The sequence below is a fragment of the Aplidium turbinatum genome, chromosome 5, assembly GCF_918807975.1.
Source record: "Aplidium turbinatum chromosome 5, kaAplTurb1.1, whole genome shotgun sequence".
Taxonomy (NCBI): domain Eukaryota; kingdom Metazoa; phylum Chordata; class Ascidiacea; order Aplousobranchia; family Polyclinidae; genus Aplidium; species Aplidium turbinatum.
The window spans coordinates 32,481,573-32,499,311 of record NC_137476.1 but is presented as its reverse complement, the minus strand read 5'-3'; the positions used below and the strand labels follow the sequence as shown (position 1 = coordinate 32,499,311).

Sequence of the window (17,739 nt, the reverse complement as noted above, 5' to 3'; positions counted from 1 at the left end):
CGCTTCAAAAGTACTAACTAATGTTTGTATTTTTATAAAGTTGATGAGTGTGAATTCAATGCAGCCATTTTTTCTGCTGACTGCCAGTCCAAAGAGGTAGCTTAATTGACTTACCTTCCTGGACTGAATTACTGGGAAGCTTAAGGTGGCTGCATGAACATTTGTCGCGATGAACATTAACCTCACAATAATTTCTGACAAAGTGTGGCCCTCGGTTCATCGTTACAAGTATTTATTTGGACAGTGCGGCAAGTTTGCACACCTCTTTTTTATACTACTCGCTGTTAAATCAATAAACAGTTGAAGTACATTAGGAAATATGATCTACTGTAAGCACAGCCTTTAGAGTTTGATAAACTTTTGAGACAAGTAGCCTAGTAGACAAGTGAGACAAGTAGGCTACATTCTATATCCACAAGAAAGAATACTTCATTACCATCATTAACTACTTCATTCTTCTTCTTCAATTGCCTTGCCTGAACCAGGCATCGATGGCCTCAGATGAATAATTAGACCAAATATTCCTATTATTTGTTGCATAGATGATTGTTTCTGCCTTGTTGGTAAATTCTTTCAGATGTGATTATCTTTGTCTGCCAAGTGCCCTCTTTCCAAAAAATTTACCAGTTGAAGAGAGATACTCCAGTTTTTGCTTTCTCATTACATGGCCGAGAAATATATTTTGTCTGGTTTTCATACTTTTTAACCGAGATCTGGTTTGGTTCACTTGGTGTAAAATTTCTTTATTTGTTTTCTTTGCCAGCCATGAAGTGCGTTGCATTCTACGGAAACACCACATTTCAAAAGCATTAATCTTTTCTGCCATTTTTGTTGAGATATTCCACGTTTCAGAGTTGTAATGAAAAACAGGATAAATGTATCATTTTAAAACTCTAGACCTTGTCTTAAAGGAGATATTTTCATTGCAAAGAATTGGTTTCATTTGTTGGAAGCTTGCCTTTGCTTGGCTGTTCTTATGTTGAGCTCTGTTTCGTCCCTTGCATCCCAATTCACCATAGTACCGAGGTATTTGAATTTTTGGACCTGCTTAAGAATCGTTCCATTAACTGATAAATTACAAATAGGAGTTTCGGTTGCTTTTTTATTTGTTATGACCATTGTCTCTGTTTTCTTTTTATTTAATTCCATGCCAAATAACTTGTTTTTCGTACACGCAATATCTAAGACGTTCTGCAGTTTTGCAGTTTTACGTCCGAGTCGGCTATTTCACTACTTCATTAAGTTCTCCAAAAATCTGAATCCAACTCTGGTTGCATTGTGGTAATGCCTAAATAGAACATTTCGACAACAGTAATTCAGGTGAACTCATTTGATTCGTGGCAATCCATGCAAAATGAATGATTTGTGTAACGTTTAGTGAAAATTGGTGTTTTGATAGAAAATCATTGTTAATTTTAAGGTGGACTGTTTCTCGGCAGCCGATTTGTAGAAAGAATTGACAGCGATAGACACGTTTTTCGCCCATGAGGCTGGGCTCATCAGTATCGCACCGTATTGTTGCCACATGGTATTCGACAGCCGCTTTGCTTAAAGGTGGACTGTACGTCACTGCATGAAAACAGCCGTATTCAAAGCCTTTTAAAAATTTCGAGACTCATTGGTTTAGATACTGAGAAACAATTGGTTGTACATATTCGCTGAAGTTTTTTTGCGCATATAAACAGTTGCATGCGATAACGCTATTTCGTTGTTTTCTGGTTTCGCAGTTAGCTGGTAGGTTTTACATAAAAAGGCATCGCAATTACAAAAAAGTAGGCCTGACAGGTCTAGATACTAGCTTTTTGAGAGAGAGAGAGCAGTGAAAGTATCTTAATTGCTATCAAGGGCATTTGATTGGGTTAAACTGTTTAACCCTATTGTTTATAACTGATATATTTGTAGCTTCTTGCAGAAAATTAGATTTTGCTTTGTTTTTTAAGATATCAGTTAAAGTGTTATATTCTAATACTGAGGATCAAGTATCTTACACAATTGCAAAACGATTTTACGGTAATTCGTTTAAGAACTCCTGGCTGCGTTACTTGTATAATCCACAAACTCTGGATTAAACTGTCAGGAAAAATTTCGTGATATTATGATGCTGACATGTTATTTGATTTCAGTTAGTGGTTAGCGCGTGACTTCGTGAACGAAGAAGCTTCAAGATTAAGCGGCACTGGTTCGACTCTCGAGGTGTGCGCTTGAGCAACGCATTCTAAGGACTGCTCTCTATTCAGCGACACCTAATGGATGGAATAATTCCCTGGCAATAGCACTTCAACAATCGGAAACTTCACCCTGTCGATCTCGGTCCTGCGTCAAAAGCCTCTATAAGTATATGAAACTTCCAGGAATAACCAATCAAAGCTTTGTCAGTCTGAAGATAAAGATTTAAAACCAACTAACCAAGTGCTGTTATTCTGAATTATATTCAACCCGAACAGCCGCTTAATCTTTTTCAAATATTAATCAAATTGAGTTAAAGAGTTGCAAAGCTTGTGGTGATAAAAATCGTGATCAGACCAACTGGCTGCCGAGTTTTGTTGCAGTTAAAAATGAGAAATTTGCACCTATTTTTAAGGAATGTTGTAATAAACTGTTGCGTAACCAAAGTTTGCGTAACCAAATGTACAACGCAGTAGCCTGCTTTGTACATTTGGTTTATCTACAAAAACCTTTTGGATGTATCTGAACGTTTTGCGTCGAAAAACGCTGGAAAAATATTTGATTTGGACATTTCTGCGATCGCTATTAGGCTATACGTCTTTATTTCGCTAAAGCAGATGATACTAATGTAGTCTTATCCCAACTTGATTTTGTAAAATTCAAAACAAAACATTTTCGTTATTGCTTTTTGTTTGTGCACAATTCTTAGAAAAGTTGCAGTTAAAAAAATGCAAAAAAATTTACATTATAAAACTCTTGAACATAATTCAAAATAAGTGCAGTTCATTTAGGGAGCTGTTTGAAGCTATAAAAAATTACAAGTTGCTAAAATCTGCTCTAGTTATTGATGTACATGACTGGATCAAGGCGGAGGCTGACAGAGTAACAGCCCCAAGTTCAAAACATAGACTCACGTCATATTAGATTAATTAAGTAATGTGAAGATTTGTTAAGTCATTACGACCCCGATTGAATGAAAATGGAAGATGTCATATTCGAGTTTCACCTTTGTTTGTGATCATCAGTGGTGGATATCCATGTGTCTTAAGATGGAATCGAACTTCTAACTTGATAGGAATTGTGGACTTCACCGACCTGAGTGAGAATCTAACCTACGTGATATTAAACTACAAGAAAAACTATGGGGCTGAGAGCCTGGGAAATCTAGGAACTTTAATCCGTTTTTTTTTTTTTTTTTTAAATCTTCATTCAGGAATTAATTTTATTTAAATGGCGGGAATTCAAGCATTTTTTTTTATAAACGAGGCAATGTTGCTTTATTTAAGGGTTATTTTCATTTCGGAAAAAAAACTTTACCGGCAAGTTATGTACGGTAATGTATTGCAATGTGGCAAATAGCTTAATACTGAGGTCCGCCCCGATAGCTCAACTGGCTAGCAAGTGACTTCGTGAAAGAAGAAGCTTCAAGACCAAGTGGCGACTGTCGAGGTATGCGTTTGAGCAACGAATTGCAATGACTGCTCTCCATTTAGCGGCATCTAATGAATGAAATAATTCCCCGGAAACAAAACCTCAACAATCGGAAAACTTCACTCTGTCAATCTCGGTAACCGGCCCAGTGTCAAAAGCATCTGTAAGTATGCGAAACTACCAACAGCTACCACGCTTTGTCAGTCCGAGGATAAAGAGTCAAAACCAACTAACCAAATAGACTACAGTCTTATCAAAAGAGCATAAATGTAGTGTCGAATCGCAACTGAAACATTGAAGACAAAGACATCAAAGCGAACCAAAATCAAACTCCTCTCGATTCATGGCCACTTTTAAGCGCACTTATTTACTTGTAATTTTTTAATTTCAAGTCGACTTTTAAAGTCAAAGTCTTAAACTGAACCACACCCACTCCAGTGAGATTTATTTAGCTGAAGCAGAGTTACTTGCGGAATGAGGTTAAAAAAAAACATTGAGCTGGATAATGTCTAAACGGGACCCGGAGCGAACCGTAGTCTATAGCTTCAAATGCTTAAATGTTAAATGTGTTAAGCGATTTAAACACAGACTTAAACAATTTAAGCACGATTTAAAACTAAACTTTTAACCGCTAAAATATTTTTTCAAGTTGATGTATAGTTGAATCGTTGTCAACTGCGATTCGACTCCTAAGCATAAAGTTTGTAAAAATGGTTTCCACTGCACAAGTCTCCGCACGACTAGTCACAACGAAATTACAATGTTGTAATATGACATTCTAGTTGTTGGTTAACTTTGTTTCAAGCATTCCCAACGCGTCTTCACTGCACAGTATGCACAATTGGTTTAGTAAGCCTAATTGACAGTTGTTATCAAGCACAGTACCGGCTGTGTAGCTAAATGCCAAGTTTAATCCGGTGATTCTCATACTGTGCGTCGCAACGCCCTTGTGCGTCCTTTTAAATTTTAAGGGGCGTCCAATATTATTAACTGATATTAAAGAAAAAATAAAAGAGTTGTGTTAAATGACATCACTTTGAAATAATTTGACGATTTAGATGGAGGAATAATATTTCCTTCTTTTTCTCGTGGCCAGATAAGTGACATGCACGACTGTAAAACGTCGGTTGTATTTTGCAGATCATAGAATTTGGTGTTTTCTTGAACGATGATGATGACGATGAACTTTTCTAGAGCATTTTGTTATAAAATGTATTGTCATAGAAAATTATCATTATCATAGAATATTCACCTGCTAACTGTTTAAAAAGCGGCAGAAATAAAAAAAATTCAACACTTGCTAACAGGCTACACTCAATAGTAGCTACTCTCTAAAATTTCTCTGGCTAAAACAGTGCTCAAGATACTTTCTTTGTTGTCTGATTTATGCAAAGTAAGATCTTCTGTAGTGACTGTGATTGAAACGAAATATCGATTAGAATTGTATCTCAAAAGACTATGTGAGTAGCAGTCTCGCAACTTCTAATAAGAACTGATACATTTTATATAGCTCAGGAAGCTTGCACATCATATCTCTTCAGTGTGCTTTGCTACTGCAAAGTAACACTGGTTAATATATGAGTTTCAAAAAGTTCGTTTTTAATGCGTCACCAGACCAAAAATATTTTCGAGTGCGGCATCGTAAGGAAAAAAATGGAAAACCACTGGAATTGCCATCATGTTTATTGCTCAAACAATAGTATTCCCAAAGAGATAGGTAGGTATAGCTTTTAGGCTGAATTAAATTTCAGATAAAGAGGTGAAAAAGTGTTATACTATGCCCTTTTGATTGTGCTAGGTACAACGAACAGAATTAATTTTAGGGCTAAAACTACCATAGATCTAAAAATTCTGATATCATTGTAAGCAGCCATGATTGTAAGCCTATCCATTGTCTTCGATGTCGGTGTTATTGGTTGGCTACGCTAGACTCTCTGTATAAAAAGTACATAACACGATGACTGGTAAGCTTGGCGATTGTCAAATATACAAAAGCATGATTGGTTTGTAGTTTTGCCAAGAACAAGATAAAATTTGTTGCATTGTATCCCAGAAAGTTTTAACTTCAATTGTTGCATCACATCCGTTGAAGTTTCATTTCTGTCTTCTTCATTGAATATCTTTTTCCTTTCCATTCATACCAAAACAGTCCCCTCCAAGCACTTGCACGCCCGCCATTGACATATTGACCATTGAGGTTTGAATTGGAGCAATCTCTATACCACCATGCTCCAAGAAAATCCGTAGCACAATTGCTTCTATGTATGTCATGATCATTATCTTTCGTTGTAAATGCTTGGTTATTGAGAGCAGTAAACGCATCACCTTAAGTGAAAATGTTAATAATATTAATCATAGGTGCTAGAAACGAATTGATAAAAATGAGGTTGTTTGTCATCAAAAAGTTAGTGGATGTTGTCAGTTGTTTGCAATAATAAGGGAGAAGCCTTTTTTTAACAAGTGAAAACGCTTGAAGTGCTAACGTGACGTAATTTTTCGCACCAATAAGCCTTCTTTTACTTCGACAACACCTCATTGGCCTGATCTATTTTCACTTTGCGAAAAGCAAACAACTGCTGTAGCCATGAAGACTAATATTTCCATGACAACAGATTGATTCACGACCTGGTGCTCTGCTATTGACATGTTTCAACTACCTTTTAAATCAATAGTCAACACTGGGTCAAACATCTCACCTGCTGTTCCATTGTAATTACCGATATTCAGCCTGTAGTTAGTGGTAGCGTCTCCAACGTTTATGAAGCTGAACAAATGTAAAAACTCTCATGGTCAGCACACCAAACAGAAGACGTGAAGAGTAGAATATTGCTTTGCTTGAATTCAGGGGAGGCTCGTTCTGATAAGCTGCAAAGGCTGAAGCCTACCCTTGCAAATTATTGGTAATTGGGGTTAAATTTTCAGGTCAATAAAAAAGAAAAAATATCAAAATCCTAAACATTCTGTTTATAGTTTTGCATTATCTTTTCAACGTGTTTTGGCGACATCGCTTTAAGACGATGTTTCTTTGTCCTCAACTCTTGAGAAATGCTTTCTTTCAGCTTTTATGACTTTACAACAGGAATTGTTATCTTTCCTTCACTCTCACTCTCTCGCAAATTTGAAGTTAGATTTAGGCTGCATGCGTGGACACCTACAGCAAGTTGTTGTAAATAAGAGAAAAAGTTTATGTCAAACAGTAGGCTACCAAAATATCTTTATAATGAAGTGTTCGGCTTCCACAGCCAATAAGCAGAGATTATTAAAATGGCTTAAGTATATTTTAAGTTTATTTATTGAAAATGAGATGATTCAGCTAAAATAAAAGATTTTAATGAAAAAGTCATTAAACGCTTTAATTGAAGCAAGAACCGAAACATGGGCTTTATATTAAATTAAATGCTATTACAAGCAAGACATTTTTGTTCCAAGTTGTTTATTTTAATTCAGCGCGGTTTCACAAAACGAAAACGAGTATTTGTTTTAATTTTTTATTTTTCTAGGAAGTACAAAAGCGCAGCAGCAATATTGGTTCTTATGCGACTTAATTATACACAAGAATTCGATGAATTGCCTTAGCGGCAGTTTAAAATAGCTTGGTTAAACTTGGGTTAGGAGCTGAGGATTAATTCAATGTCTTTTGTCCGGCGTAGCCTTGTATACCATCATGATAACAGTGCGCAATCCAGTGACCAATGATGCTATTCCTTAGTAGTAGGTTTTGAAACTGTTTCATTGAAAGATTTTTGCAGCTTATCCAATAAAAATAGCCACGACCTGCCACTGCTAAAATTTCACGATCAGTAAACATCATTGCAGTATGATAAACTAAGTTATATGATAGATGGAACACCTTAACGTTTAACACAGTGGTTCCCAACCTTTTTGACCTATCAAAGAGGTAAATAGTTTGCGGCATCCTGATGGCAAAACTGGATCAATTTGATGAGGTTTCTGTTTTTCAAATAACTGTATGGAATAACACAGAATCAGTTCTACTGTACAATATAGCTCGCGTACGTAAATGTATTTATTCAAAAGTCAGTGTGAAATTTGGGTTTGACTTCTTGCCGAAAGTCCCTTAATATCTGGGGGCACTATTCGATAAAGCCACCCGCATTTCTTCCTCGACTATAAGCAGTCGTTCGCGTTTTTTAGTTTTTATGTTCGTTTATACGGAAAATCCACTCTCACATAGGCATGACGTGGAAAACTGCAGAGAAAGCACAATAGCTTTCTTTCCAACGCAAGGATATTCATTTTGAATTTTTATCCAGAACTCGTCGAGAGGCATCTGTTTGTGCATAAGCTTAAAATTTCCATCGTTACGAATGTCAATTAATTCTTCTTAAAGATTTCAAAACAATATGAGAGTCCAGTAAAAGTGGATTTCTCACCCATGCGTAATTTTCTAATTTTTTTCTTCCAATGATTTTAGGTGCAGCTGAGTTATTAATGAGACAACTTCTTTCATCTTCATTTCAGAGAAATGTGAAAGCATGTAAAAGTTTTCGTTCTCCACTTGGAGACCCAATAGTAGGCCTAATCGCAAAGCAATTCACAAAAATCCTTTTGCTTTTCAAGGTTGAGAAAAGAGAGCATTTCATCCAACTCATATAGCCTAGTTGAGAAGGAGCGATCTTCCTGGCGTCAGCACTACCTGACTACTCACTATAGAACAACGAGCATTGTGTTTGGCTAACCATACCGGTGTAGCCTCCACACTAGCCATCAAGACTTTTCCAAAAAACATGTGTTTCTCAGCAGTCGAGTGTAGCAAGAACTCAGCGATAGACACGTGTTTCGTCCATGAGGGTGGGCTCATCAGTACCGCACCACTAGTTCTTGCTACACTCGACTGCCGAGAAACTCATTAGCCTAGGCTACTCTTACTTGGGACGGTATGCAACAGAAGATTAGCATAGTTTGCTCTCATTTCCTTACAAAGCTTGGCAAATAGACGTCGTTTAAGTGGTCTATTTTGAATGTAGTTGACCATTTTGACAACTTTTGTTAACACTTTTTTAAGTCTGAACCTAATGTTTTTCCGACAAGAACTTCGCGATGTAGAATAGAGTGTGTTGTTATAATATCACTATTTTGCCTTTTTGCTAACGATACGAATCCTTTAATTGACCTTGACCCATCCATCGGTTTACAATGGTTCGCAAACAATCGTGCAATTTTATAATCGTGCTGGGTCACACAATCCAATAATCGATCACTGCAATTTGACTTTGTGCGCGTGAAACGCAAAATAAAATCATGAAACCTGGCAATAATGATGCCTTTCAACGTTTTTATGGAAAGAACAGCAACGCGTCAAAATCTCTTTCACGCTGATTTTCCTAGGCGAGAAAACGAAGGCTTACCGCCAGCCCAGCGACTTCCCCACTAAGCGACTCCCCAGAAAGGAGCTGCGAATAACTACAAGGCGCGAAACTTAATACGCACTTAAACTCGGTTAGAAATAAATAAATTCCGCACTACACGGGAGTTAAAATAAAGAATGGGCCGCACTACTGCAATATCTCGCGGCACCCTTGAGCATTGCATTGCAATTTGCAATTGGGAACCACTGGTTTAACAGATTAGCAAAACGTCAACAAGCTTAGAAACTCGCACAATTATATACAAGCCCCAGTTGAAAACATAAAGTAGTGATGGTTGTGACATGAGGATCAAATGCAACAAAGGTTTGCTATATCAGACAACTGAGTACAATGAAATATTCACCTGTACTCAGCATAAGCAGTGTTGCCTTCCCAGTCTTCAAGATCAATGCAAAGTTTATATGAACCAGAACTAGTGATCGCATGAAGATTATCCAAGCCTAAAGCGTATAAATTAAAAAAATTAAATATGCGTTTGTGTATTTTGCAGACTAGCGTGTATTTCATTATTGTTGTGTAACCTACCAAGCCAGAATTCACCACTTTTGTTTCCAAACCCAGCTTGATATTCAGACCAACCCAAATAAAAATCAACTTCTCCTGAGTTTCTTCTTTGAAATACCTGAAACCGTTGAAGTTAAAAGTAAACATATTGATATAAATATCTGAATGGCGATATTTATGTTGAAGTTATTCACATATTTGCAATATTATAGGCTACATGTGCTTTTAGATCTGTTATATTGTAGTAACTTTGAATTTTATTCAAATTATGTTAGCTCGCTGAGCAGATATGGTTCTGCAGTTTTTATCATCGTCCTTGTGCTTTGTTGCAATTTAGCATTTCTGAGGATAGCTGGTCACTGCGCAGGCTCAACAATATTTTTATTTTCACCAAGTCCAGCAGAGCAAAGATGTTAAGATATTGGTTTTACTATTAATTCCTTAGTCATTAGTACTTTGGTTAGCATTGTCACCAGAGCTTTCAGAATAGAAAAAAATGGAGTAGGCAATGTAACGTATTAGAGAATAACTGCACGCCCAGTCAAGCCTGTGCTAGAGAGCAACCCAATTACGGATCCAAAGATGCCTGGAAATTCTAAAGTAAATGTTAGACAAAGTCCAAGTCGAAATTGTCATGTTACATATCGCGATTTCGAGTATTTCACTCTCTTCGGCGCATCTTTACAATCAGCATAACAAAATTTACAGCACTTCAGTTAATACAGTAATGCAGTTTAGAAATAAAATGCTTCTGCAGTTGCTAATAGATACAAATACATTTAGTCTCCGACTTGAGAAGAACTTTTAGAATAGCTGAGTTTTATGTTCAAGAATTAAAAACTAATACCAATTATGTTTTGTGTACAGAACTTTTTCTTTCTGCTTTCTTGCGTACTGCTGCAAGATAATTTATATCAGTACATCATGGAATATATGTAAAAACATTCTGTGTTAATGAACAGACAGTGCAAATATCGCCACCACGATAAGCCGTAACGAACAAAACTAAATATAATGACGTTTATTCGGCTGTGAAAAATGAACGAGAATTTGAAAGTAAACTACTCCAGACTCAAAACTTCGACAACGTAATACTGTGTAGCTACTAAGCAATTAATTGAAAATATTAGATATCTTTAATTGGTAATGAAGATGAGAAAAAAGAAAGCTTGAAAAAAGATGAAGAGACTGCATCCGAGAGAATATGGAAATTGTGGGATTGAAGGAAGATGTGAACAATAGAGCATAGTGGATATAAAAATCTACAAACCAAGACGATATGTTTTCTTCAAGCAATACACTGATATTGTTATTATACACTGAACTTGGTCTAGGAACATCTATAAAGTTTGTCGCTAAATATTATGTCCCAGCTTTAACGTATGTGCATTGGGCATCTTGCAAAAACTAGATTGAGAGCCCAGAGATATCGTAAATCATTTGCTTTTCTCCACTTGTTATCACTAACTCATACGAAAAATTTATTTATTTTCATACACATTACACAGAAAGCACACTAACCATTTTTATACTATATATCAGCCTTTCGTAACGTTTTCTGACTGTACCTGGACAGTCTATAGGCACCTAACCTTTAATGATGTTAATAATTATTGTAGTTGATATGCAACTACAATAATAGACCACCTGTTGCTTTTATGAAGTGGATTTATAGTGGAAATGTGGCTATGCTGCCACGGTTTTGTCACTTCTCAGCATCTTTTCATCACCTTCTCAGTCGATTCCAGCACCATTAGAGCTGCCACTACTCCCAGTTGAAAAATACTGCTGTAGCAATACCAGTAATCTACCTACGTTAAAGTGCAAACAACCCTTCCAGGAATTAACTCACCAACCATTTTTTTTCATCCGACTCTAAATCACAGTACACTTCGATGAATTGTGTCTTAACGAAGATTGTGTAGATCCCATTTGTAACATGTCCTTGCTTTGCAACATCATTGCAGTCGTTTTGCTGAAGTGGATTCTTTTCTAGAGTAAGATGAATAGAATAAACCAGCGTTTCTTAACCGGGGGTGCTAGCACCCCTTGGGGGTGCTGGAATAGTCTGTAGGGGGTGCTAAATGCATGCAGTATAATATCAAAAATGCCATTTTACTTTTCTGCATTTTTTTGTCTTTCTGCCAGTATCAGCAGTTGTCATATCAATGGTTGCTGTTTCGAAGTAGCCTACATGATTTGCTGTTATTGTAGTCACTAGTCATCTCCCAGTCAAGTACGCAAATTGATCCTGACTAGTTTGTGCGACTGGTGGGTGCTTTGTTGTAATATTGTTGCTCACCACTCGCTTCTAGAAACCACCATGGCAAAATACGTTCCCACAAATCACTCATATCCACTATCCAGAGTGGATACAGCAGCCCTTCTTGGCAGACATGAGTGATCTTCTTCGTCGTATGAGCTTTCTTTCGGACTATATGTTTGGGCATGAGGTCATCAGCCACTCGACTCTCATCATCCAGGGCCTTCAGTCCAAGCGTTCCATGTGGTGGTTGATGGATTGGGCAGTCATGGACGACATGGTCTACTGTCTGGTCTGTGGCACCACATCCGCATCCCGGTGAGGGAGCCAGGCCCCATCTGCACATGTCTGAACAAAAGCGACCGACGCCGGTTCGTAGGCGGTTTCGTCGGACCCACGTAAGTCTTGCGAGGGACATTCCATGCGAGTGATGATAATATATTAAAGGAGGAGCTGATTGACATCCAGGTGAATCAGAGTTGTCGGACAAAATTTCGTCCTTCCGCTTGCTGATTTCTGGTGTAATCAGTTGACAGCATATCCTGCATTGGCACGGGCAGCATTGGAATTGATCGTTCCATTTCCGACTACCTGCCTGTGTGAAAAGGCGTTCTCCACCATGCACCAAATCAAAACAATTGGCCGGAACCGCCTTCAACATGGGTTGCTCCACGATATGAGAGTGGCTTTGACCAACACGAAGCCTCGAATAGAGACATTGGTCACATATAAGCAACAACAGAAATCACATTGATTCATGTGTAACTAGTTACCCAGCTGAGTAACTTAAGTATGCTAAAGTTTGCCCATGTTATTTCACTATTCTCTGGTTTTCCTACTTCTTTTATCACCAATGACAACAGTAGTTTTGAAGAATAAACAAAATGATCAATTTGTACATGGCTTTCAATTCAATAGTGTAGGCCAAAGTTTAATGGCGGCGCTGAAATGTTGACATGCTTTTTGATCACTGGCGGTATATTTTTTATTTTTTGTCGCCTAACAAACTGTGCTGTTGTTTTAAGAGAGTTGATTCGCTTGCATATGGTTATAATTGAATTTCTGTTGGTGAATGAAAGTAAAATACCAAATCCTGAATCAAATTCGTTAAAACAACTGCACAGTTTGTTAAACAAGAGACTTCAATTCACTTCATTACAAAATATATTGCCAGCTATCTGAAGGCATGTCAAAATTTCGGCCTCTAGTAAACTTTTGTCGGCACTATAGTAGTCGTATGTCAACGATAGTTAGGGGGTGTTAGACTGTTCACGCCTGTTTACAGGGGTGCTAGAGTCAGAAAAGGTTAAGAAACGCTGGAATAAACAATTAAAAATTTTCAAAAAGGAAAAAGCTAGTGATTCTTTGTTAGTTATTCTTTCAGTACATGACCAGAACAAAAGCGTTTCAAGCGTTTGAAAATTGTTTGAAACAGCTAGTTCAAATACAAGCAGCACTTCTTTGTTGATGAATGATTGTCTAAATAGAATGTATACTATACTGTTTAGTTTGTGCATTTTTTAAACTGAAGTCGCTTAGTTGGTATAAATTTATGATCGTAGAATTCGCTTAAAAAGTGTTAATGCAAAATTTATTATACAGTAACTATTAATTCAAACTTTCAAAAATTGTCATCTGTTTTCCAGTTCAAGCAATTTCTTCTGCAGCCTCTCTATTTCAACACTGGTGTCATCAGCTTGTCCCTTTTCACCTTTCATACCTTGATCACCTATGTCAAAACAATCGTTTCATTGTCTCATCAATAACGCATCCTTAAAATTACGGTATAATATACCTACCATAAAACAACGTTGAATTTACAAAACAATTGTAATTTATTGATCGTATTTAAAAAGCAAAAACTTGTTATAGGTCGCAATTCTTAGTCGTTATAAATCATAAAACGACGTGTTTTGCCTAAACGAAAGAAATAACATAAAACATACCTTTCGAACCCTTTAAACCCATTGGACCCCTCTTGCCTGGGGGTCCGGATAATCCCCTTTCCGCATTGGAGCTATCATCTGGTTTAACTCCACAGGAACATGTAATTTCAGGCGTGGCCTCGACAACTTGCCAACAAATAACCAAAACAACTACGACCAAGAACACTTTTATTATCTTCATCTTTTTTGGAGATGCAGTAGAAATATTAGAAACGACGTACAGTTCAATAAAACAGCTTTTCATACTAATCAACAAAAATAGTAATAACAGTTTACTTCACATATGTTAATACAAACGGCCTGTTTTAACCTAATGCTGCGGGTTTACTGTGGTTGTAACCAGGGCTATGGAGTCGGGTAAAAATTATACGACTCCAACTCCTCTGTTTATAACCGGCCGACTCTGACTTCAGTGTTGCCAGATTCCAGAGGATTGCCAGTTTTTTATAAATATATATTCTTTTTTACTTTTTAAAAAATTAATTTCATTAAATTTATAACCAAAGTTTGAAACAGCGACTTTCACAAAACTAACAAGAACCAACACTTTTATTTTTGGGTAAAGGTTTGAAGCACAAAACAGAAAACAAGAAACAATGTCTTGAAAAAAATTATTTCAAACCGTTTTTTTAACGAATCCGGATACGCAAAATCTCACCGTCTTCAAACACGCCAAAATTTCACCGACTCCACGACTCCGACTCCGACTTCACATCCCTGGTAGTAATAAGTTTCAGGCTAATGCAGATCGTTTGTATCTACATTTGTGAAGTAAACAACGATCATGCTGCTAAAAACGAAGCTCAATCGTTTGCGTCATAATTTTTTTGCTTTGCGCATAACAGGAAGGAAATATTTGACACGAACTGGATTGTACCAATGATTGTAATCTATTTATTATGTTTTTGATCTCTTTAGTCTTTTGGTTTGAATAGTTTTCCCTTGAGCCGTTTTTTGTCATGTTAAAAAAACACCCACAATTACTTTTGTTACAAAAAGCTATATTGACATTTGTATTACTTAAAACATTTCTCAGAAGCTGTATGCGTTTTTGAAATGATAATAGGAAGGTTTCATAGCTGATAGAAATTTCTATTTTTGCAGTTTAGATTTTTTTTCACACAACCTATTGCTCCGCTCTATATTTTTTGACTTCTTGTATAAACCTAACTAATATCCTACATCTACTCCAAAACATCTTTTGTGAAGTCGTTTTGGAAAGATCTGAAAATTAAATAAAAAAAGATCAATGTGCAATGTGACATAAATATTTCATTATTATTTTTTTATTTATTATTATTATTTTATTTTTTTATCTAGACATTGGTTTCTTTTGCAGAGATGCCACAAAAGCAATTCCACTTTTTCTGCAGATGTTTTTCACGCTCACAACATCTTCTGTCGAGATTTTCCTGATTTTAGTTATATCTAACAACAAAGCTAAACTGCAATGTGTATGGCTTGAACAAAAATGCTGAACATAACGATCATAATGTATTTCTGCCAATTTATGCAAGCACGTTTCTTGGGAGATGTAATTTAATATGCTTCTACAGAATATGTTTGCATGCGAAAGTGATTGCTAGCTTGACAGTTTTACAATGTAAGCTGGAATAATTTTAATAGTTTAGTTTTTTCGTACAAAATCTCTGTACGATGCTAAAAGAGCTTACAAGGCATTATCCGAATTGGAAAAGGCTCTCTATTCTCAAATACTCCAGCTGATTAAGATCCTCTTAGTTTTCCCGGTAAACTCTTCTGCTTGTGAGAGGTCGTTTTCCAATCTTCGGAGATTGAAAACCTGGCTGAGAAATACTTTCGGACAGGAAAGGTTGAATGCTAGCATTTTTTGCAACATTTGCCAAAATATTCTTAATAACATCAGCATATAGGCTAAGTGACAGTGCTAATGACTCTAATGAGTTTTCAATTCGCATTACCGTAAGACGCAATATGGTCGGTTGCAACAAGTTCTTATGATGTGTTGCAAAGTTATTATTTTTGTCATAAATTTGCTGATGTTCTTCTGTAGCTTCGATTGTTTTCAGTCTCCTGACTAGTGACTTTGTCATATAGTGCACCAAGTGTACGGTGGTGATTCGAGTAAAGGAGAGGACAAGAAGAAAAGTATAACTTTTTTGTTTGGAAAAACTAAGTATTTATTGAAAAGTCATAGGTTCGAATCCCACTGGAGGTATCAATTTTTCTTTGCTCGTTTCTTCATCTTGCAGCAGTCATTCACAAGAGCACTGGTAGCACTTTTATCTCCATGATTTCTTAATTGTATAATATGCTGTTAGCAACTAATTTGCCGAGGTCCGGTGATTGTTTAATAAACTTAAGTTAATACTGGTACCACTAAAATTGTGTGCGCGGACATTTTGCCGAAAGGACTAAGTAGTGAAATCTGTTTGTGAAAGATATGTATGTGTTATTAGGTTATGATAATACATAAGTTATAAAAAATACATTTGTATAATTTCGCATTTTTTCCAATCGGCATTTTGTCCATTCGGTAAAATGTCCATTCGGCAAAATGTCCGGGTACGTAAAATTGTGTATAAAAATATGCATCCCCCAAATGTTCAAAATCGTCAAAAAATTGATAAAATGTTGATTTATCCTCCCAATCCTCAACTAACTTTGGCACCACTGCTAGGCATGGTAACGTACATCGGATAAAACCTTTTGTGATCTGCCCCGCTTTCCTTGTTGAGGTGGCTTTCGATGTTGTGACAAATATATTCTGGCAACATAGCCTATGTTTGAAAAGAAAGCAAATCCATTGAATTGCCTCTATTGCAAGTTTCTTGCAGTTGCCATGCATTGTTGACAGAAATATCGAGCATGTATGAAATCAAGCACGAATAACATTTTTTACCTCTCATTGCGATGCGATAGTTCGAAATGTTCTTGTCCATTCTATCAACGTTCCCTCCCCATATGTTCGTAATAGAGCTTGATCAATCAAGGTTGTTCAATTTGCACACGCTTCTTTTCAGAGGATGAATATCGAGAGGCTTTAGAAGTTGGGTAAACTCTAACCGTATTCGAGCATAAATTTACCACACTGTTGTCATTCCATTTGCAAACCAGCACGCCGTTGTCGGTATCGGTTCTAAAATCGAACTTGTCTCTTCCTTGTTGTTTTCAGAGCATCTTTAGCTATCAGCGGACATTTTTTGGTGCTGTTTTCACGAATTGTAGCTGTTGCTTTCAATAATTTTATCCTCCAGCGTCGTAGCCAATTTCACACTACTGAAACAGTTGTAGCAGAAGTGGAAAAGCTTTCTGCCGCAGCTGGCGAGGACATCAGTAAAATTGTTGACAAGGTTTCCTCCATGGCCTAAACTACTTTGTACTTGCCAGACCCTTACTTACTTCGCTTACGTCACGATGCGCATGTAAAAACGCCAAGAGAAAACTAAAAATTAATCAAAAAATTTCAGTAAATTTCGATAAATATGCTATTGTTCTAAAAACAAGCACAACTACTTTGTTATACAGCGTAGAAATCGTAGGGAATCGCTGTTTGATACCGCTTGATGCGTGGGAATTGATTGCCGCTTTTGCTAACACGTGTGCCTAGCGACCTATATATAGGACAAGGACACCCATCTTTTGAACCAATTTTCTCAAAAAATTTTACTGCCAATTAAATTTAAACATTTGCTGTAAAATGTGTTGATACATAACGAATAAAGACAGTGACAAAGATTTTTGGAAGCTTATTTGCATATGCGGATTTATTATCATAATTCGACATGCACCTTCAAAATTTCAGACTTGGCAAAATCGGGAAAATTGAAAATGATGTCAAGTCTCAACCAAAAAAGAAATTTTTGAAAAAAGTTGTGATTTATGCTGCAAAAATACTCATAAATGTATTTTGACTTCGTCTAAATCTAAAAATTAAATGTGCAAAGAAAAATTTTAGTTTGAGTAGGTGTCCTACATATAGGACGCTAGGCATAAATGGGTTAAAGCGGAAGCGGACGAAGTAACAGCCCCAAGTCCTAAACATTGACTCATCGATAAA

At 36.6% G+C, this 17,739-nt stretch overlaps 1 protein-coding gene across 1 annotated transcript; it reads right to left on the bottom strand.

The window, feature by feature from the left end:
- Window positions 1-5,674: 5,674 nt before the first annotated feature.
- On the bottom strand, window positions 5,675-13,881 carry LOC145771140 (microfibril-associated glycoprotein 4-like). Its single transcript, XM_082582878.1, has 6 exons — window positions 13,701-13,881; window positions 11,344-11,483; window positions 9,513-9,609; window positions 9,331-9,427; window positions 6,294-6,361; window positions 5,675-5,922 (listed from the first exon to the last, which is right to left on the bottom strand). The coding sequence occupies exons 1-6, from the start codon at window positions 13,879-13,881 to the stop codon at window positions 5,675-5,677; spliced, it is 831 nt and encodes a 276-aa protein (XP_082439004.1).
- Window positions 13,882-17,739: the final 3,858 nt, after the last annotated feature.